This window comes from Fringilla coelebs, assembly GCF_963513975.1.
Source record: "Fringilla coelebs genome assembly, chromosome: 16".
Lineage (NCBI taxonomy): Eukaryota > Metazoa > Chordata > Aves > Passeriformes > Fringillidae > Fringilla > Fringilla coelebs.
The window spans coordinates 4397616-4403615 of record NC_140042.1 but is presented as its reverse complement, the minus strand read 5'-3'; the positions used below and the strand labels follow the sequence as shown (position 1 = coordinate 4403615).

Sequence of the window (6000 nt, the reverse complement as noted above, 5' to 3'; positions counted from 1 at the left end):
GGGCAATGTAGGGGTTACAATATTGTGTTTCATTTGGTCTGGGGATGGAGAACATCTTTTTACAGACAAGGAATCAGTGGGCATTCAGAGTGAGCTTTTGATGCTCCTCAGTCTGCCACATTTTGCCAGCCCTAAAAATATGCCTTGAAAGAGAAAATAAAATCTCTACAGGCTTTTCTCCACAGCTACTGAAAGATCAGGCAGCAGGTACGCTCCTATATCACCTGCAAAAACGCAGATGTTCTCATCTCTAGCACACATAAAAGCCATAAATCTGGGTAGTTGTAATGTCTTGTTCATTCATATAAAGAGAACACAAATTGTGGATGGCACTGCCTGGTAAGGAGGAATCTTTCACTTCCCAGGCAGATCATTGTCAGCTTTAAATGCTACTGAGTGATCATTACAAGGGTTACATTGAATGGCTATTTTCTTGTCTCTATTTTTTTTGCCTACAAAAGGCACCCTGGAAGGCAGCAGGATATTGTACGAAACTTGGATTTCCTTAAACATCCTTCCCTCGTTCAGTAATAATAATAATAAAAAAAAGCCCCCAGTCATCAGAAGCCTCTGAGTTCCTTTAAATTCAAAATCCTCTCGCAGGGACGCTGCTGTGTTCAGTCTGGGCTTTGCTAAGGGGACAAACCTGCTGTGCCAGGTGCTGGCATGTGCTCTCTCCCCTGGCACTGGGCAGGGAAGGGATCTCTGCTATCATTCCATCCTTTTGGATCTTTGTTGCACATTTTTTGTCTCCTACCTGTTGCCTGATCTGATGTGTTTTCTCTTAGACCTTGGGGAGAAAGGTCTCCTTTGTGCATACAGATGCAGTGCTCAGAACAACAGAATGCTCAAGCTTTACTGGAGTCTTTCAATGCTAACAGAATAAAAGTATACAATTTATTTATCAAAGTCTCCTTTAAAGGAGAAGATGGACGAAACAGGTTTTAACCTACTTGTGATGCTCAGGAAAAGCAAGCACTTTGATTCGCTCCTTCCCAGACAAACAGCACTGCATTACTTGTTTCTGATTTTATTACCTATAAACCACTTTCTATTTTTATTTTCACATGCCATTGACTTTGTTTGGTACAAACACAGCTGAACAAGGCTGGTTTTTCAAGTGCAAATCATGTTAATAGATGCCCAGTTCTTTCCACTCCACACACTGTAAGAAAGAGAGCTGATGCCCAAAAAAATATTTTCCTGTTTCATTTCCTAAATTACCTCAGAGGCCACATTATCCCTTCTGAATTCCCAAATGTGGAATGGTGATGGTTGCATTAGTACTTCTGACATGGTCTCTTTACATAAGGAGAATTTATTTGCGTGGAGGAGTGAAACAATACGAGCAGACAATGAAATCTCAAGTGGTAAAGTGTGTGAAATTCTCCATTTACTATTACTTTTTATGATGCTGTTTCCAGCTTTTCTTCACTGCTTGCAACTACAACTGATGGATTTGGAGCACAGAGTGCCTCTTATCACTGCTCTTCATCAGCAAGTGTGAGCAGCAGCAAGCAGTCAAATCGTTGCTGTATCCAAACAGCATCTCTGCATCCAGGGATGGAGCTGCAGGGAGAGCTCACTCGTTGGGAACTTGATCTGCCTAATTATGTGACTGTTGACTGGGCAACAGGCTGCACATCCAGTTGTCCCCAGTAAAAATAATTTGTCTTAAAATTTCATCTGAGTTAAAATACATCATCTTTTTATCTCATTACCTGTTTCTTTCCCTGTCACAGCATTTTTGAAATGGTATCAAGAGTTATTAGAAGAAAGTTCTTTTCCATCATTAAAATGCTGGGTTCAGAAAGATCTCTAGAGTCCTTAAATGCAGATGAGGGCATGAGTAGCACTTCCTGAGCAGAATTACAAGGAAGTGTTCTCACTGGAGACAGTATTCAGAGGTGGATGCTGGCAGGAGTTCAAGTGTCCACACTTGTTCTTATGGCCATGACTTCCCTGACATCTCCTGTCCGTGGAGGGGGTGCTGGAGGGTCCTTTCCTTGCAGGCTCCACTGAACTCCGGTAGGAAAGCAGCTCTGGGACTGAGGAATGAGCTGTCCCTTCAGACAGAGAGAAGTTAAAGAGAGAGACCATCCTTTGGTGGTATTTGCTCTTCATTTCCTTGGCTGATCTGTAGAGATTCCCAACGAAGCAATAGCATATAGGGTTGAGGCTGGAATTGGTGAGGCCGAGCCACTGGGCAAAAGGCCTGAGCTGCAGGATCCAAGGAGAAGGAGTCACATCCTGCAAAGACTTGGGGATGTTGAAATCGATCCAGATGTCCATCAGATAGACAGGCAGCCAAGAGATGGCGAACAGCAGGACCAGGGCCACCACCATCTGCGCCACCTTCCTGCGGATCTTCAGCCTGGAGGCCGGCAGGGAGCGGTTCAGGGCAGAGCTCTCCTTCAGCTGCCTGCTGCGGCTCCACAGCCGGCGCACCGTGAGGAAGCAGATCACCATGTTGAACAGCACGGGCAGGCAGTACAGGGCACAGAAGAGCAGAAAGTTGTAGGCTTGCTTGAGCCTCTCCTGAGGCCAGATCTCCCTGCAGATGGAAAACACCAGGGGCAAGCCCTCCACCACCCCGATCTCATCCCGTTTGTTCATGAAGATGAGGGGCATGCATATCCCTGAGGAGAGCAGCCACACCACCAGGATGGTGCTGAGGATCCTCTTCTGGGTGAAGAAGGAGCGGGCGTTGAGTGGGTTGTGCACGCTGTAGTACCGGTTCACGCTGATGACGGTCAGGCTGAGGACGCTGGCAGAGACAGAAACGGCCTGGATGAAGGGCACTGCCCGGCAGAGGAAGTCCCCATACACCCAGGCTTTGTAGATGAGGTTGCCCACGGTGATGGGCATGCAGATGCACACCACCATGAGGTCACACACCGCCAGGTTGATGAGGAGGCTGCGGGTGGCGCTCAGGCTGGACACCCGACTCCGGCGCTTGCGGGTCAGCACCCTGATGGACATGATGTTGCCCACGAAGCCCACCACAAAGGATAGCAAGTACATCACTGTGAGGCTGATGGTGACAGGCTCCTTTGCAAAGAGGAAGAGCATCTTCTCCAGCTCTTCCCACCCCAGCTCCTGGCTGCCGTTCCAGAGCCCGCCCTGGGTCTGGTTCTCCTCCTGCCAGAGCTGCAGAGGGTCAGGGGGGGCCCCGGGTTCTGGGGGGGACGAATCCATGGCTGAGTCCCCCCCGGGTAACCTGGGCTAACGGGGCAGAGCCTTCTGCGCTGCTTCCAGTGCTCCGGACATGGCGAGCTGGGATCAGCCCTGCCTGCAAAGGAGGGTGTGGAGAAGGGCGATCAGCGGGGGCTCGGGGCAGCGATCGCCCTTCAAGGGGAGCTTCTTATCCGCAACTTAGTTGAGAAGCGGCCGTAGCGCGGGGCGGTCGGGCTGGGCAGCGCGGCACCGGCACGGGTCCGGCAGCAGCGGCGGGACCGACGGGAGCCCCTGCCCGGCCGCGGAGAGACGGCGCCTCCGCTGGGAGGACGGGGAAGGAGCCCCGGGCCCCCCCCGCAGCCCGAAGAGCAGCCCCGGCCTCGGTCCGCAGCCACTCCCCCGCTCCCTCTGTCCCTCACTCCCTCCTTCCCCAGAAAGTTGCGCGTCCCGCGGCCGCGCTGCCGGACCCCTGCCCCAGGCTGCCCCCAGGTCCCGGTCACCCCGTTCCCTCCCGTTCTCTCCCGGTCCCCCCCGGTTCTCAGTCTCTCCCGCGGTCCCGCGGCGCGGCGGCACTCACCGAGCGGAGGGCGGGCAGCGCCGGCCGGGCTCCTCCCGCCGGCAGCTCTGCCGTGGATATGTGCGTGTGTCCGTGTGTCCCCGTGTCCGTGTGTCCGTGCGTGTGTGCGGCGGCAGCGCCCGACCCGCTGCCACACGCGCGTGCTCGCACCCACGCACCCACCGCACCGCCAGCCCGGCGCTCACCGCGCGGCGCGCACACGCTGCACACCCCGCACACCCCGCACACAGCTCCGCACAGAGATCCGCACACAGATCCGCACACCCTGCACGCCCCGCACACGCACAAAGCCGCACACACAGAGTCCTGTCCTGCGACCCCCGCGCCCGCACGCACACACGCGGACCCCGACAGACCCTGCACACATCCCTCAGCACGTCTGCAGACCCGCACGCTCTGTGCACACTCCCTTTGCACGCACCTTCCTATAGGCGCCCTGCACTCTCGCACCTCTGCGTGGCCCCGCACCCCCAGACCCTTCCCGTACACCTCTCCCCGCACACCCAGGTTCAACCCCGCAGCCCCTTCGCACGCCAAGGACGCCCGCACTTACACACACACACACACACCCACACGCACCCCACTGTCCCCCCCAAAGCAGCCCCCGCCGCTCCGCCGGCAGCGCTGGCCGTTCCCGGCCCGGGACAGGCCAAGCTGGAAGGAGCCGAGCCGAGCCCCTGCCCGGGCCGGCCCGGGATAGGTTAAGCCGAGCCGGACCGTGCCAGCCGCCCGTCCCGCCCGGAGCCCCGAGCCAGCCCGGCCGTGGTGCTGAAGGGACAGCTCCGGCCGGGCCGGGCACGGAGCGGGCAGGGAGCGGGCAGGGCTGGGACAATCGCGGGCTGCTCCTGAGGGTCGCCTCCTCCTCCTCTCCTGGGGCCTCTGGGTTCAGCTGTAGCAGAGCGGGGAGGATCCTGCCTGACTTCTACTCAAACAGCCCCCACCATCCTTTCTGGCGGATCCCGGCACGCCAAGGGTTAACAACTCCACAGGTGTGATGGGAACTCTCCCGAACGAGGAGCGCCGCACAAAGAAACCAAACTTCTGGTGTTTTCTGTTGAATTGAAGGAATGGGAAAAGTGTCTTGAAAAGTTGAAGTGCTTGTTTGGGGAGCAAGGTTGGTTTGTAAAATGGAACTTTTGACTGGAGGTGCTCAGAGGATGCCGGCGTATCACAGGGGACAATGTTTGATGAGAGGAATTCATAGCTCTGCCTGAAATGTTTAGTTTTTATTCTCTTTCTTTGCCTTCTCTGAGGGAGAGCAAAGTAACAAATACAGCCCAGTGGAGGCTGCTCGTCACTGAACGGTGAATGCCCTTGATTTCACTGGGAAATTCCCCATCCTTTTTATTCTATGCATGTGAAAGGATAAAGTAAATAATTTTGGTCAGCTTTACGTGAAATGAAAGAAAGATCAGTGGTGGAGCTACACCTGGAGTTACACTTTGCAGGCAGATGTGATCAGCCTGCAAACCTCTCCTGCATGAGAATGCATTTGCTCTAAGTGTGTAACTGCTCATTCTCCTACAGTTCTCTGCCTGTGTATTTATAGGTCTTCAGAGACAAACAGCTTCCACAAACTAATTGCAGACTGTTGCCCAGAGCACCAGGTACACATTATTCCACACAGTGAAATGCATGGATACTCCCATGGATACCTAAAATCTGCTGCAGTTTCACAGCTGCTCCATAAGCAAATAGATCTGTTGCAATGAGGCAACTACAGAGACCAGCCTTGGAGCTGGCAATTGGAAATCTCCATGCACCCGAGCCCTTGCCAGCCTCTGACTGCCTCCCTACAGCAGTTACAGCAGTTCCTCCTGCCATTACACATGGAAAACACAGGATGGAGGTGTTTAAGTCAACATTTTTGGTAGGGTATTAACAGAATACAAGAAAGGAGAGTGCAGAAATGCAGAAATGTGCCAGGGCTTGTTTTGTCCAGGTAGTTGCCTTCTAAGTGTTCAAGCTAATAAATACATTTAACTTCTTTTTTTCTCCTCGGTGCACTTTATTTGTAACTCGCATGATTTACTGCAGAGGGACCTTTAGGACTTCAAGACTAAATTACTAAGTTAATCAATGGTTTGATATAATTAGAATGAATCTGCTTTTGCATCCATTGACACAACTCACAAATGCCAAGTCATCTCTAGCAGCAAATGACAAATTCATACACTGTGTGCATCTGACGGAGAGCACAGGGCATCGATTATAATGAGTTCATTGATTCTAACAAGTTCAAAGTC

General features: G+C 53.1%; 1 protein-coding gene across 1 annotated transcript; it reads right to left on the bottom strand.

The window, feature by feature from the left end:
• Window positions 1-1869: 1869 nt before the first annotated feature.
• Window positions 1870-3198, bottom strand: LOC311160021 (galanin receptor type 1-like; the record flags this gene model as incomplete). The annotated part of the gene is made up of 1 exon (XM_084216466.1): window positions 1870-3198. One exon carries the CDS (start codon window positions 3196-3198, stop codon window positions 1870-1872), a length of 1329 nt encoding a protein of 442 aa, XP_084072592.1.
• Window positions 3199-6000: the final 2802 nt, after the last annotated feature.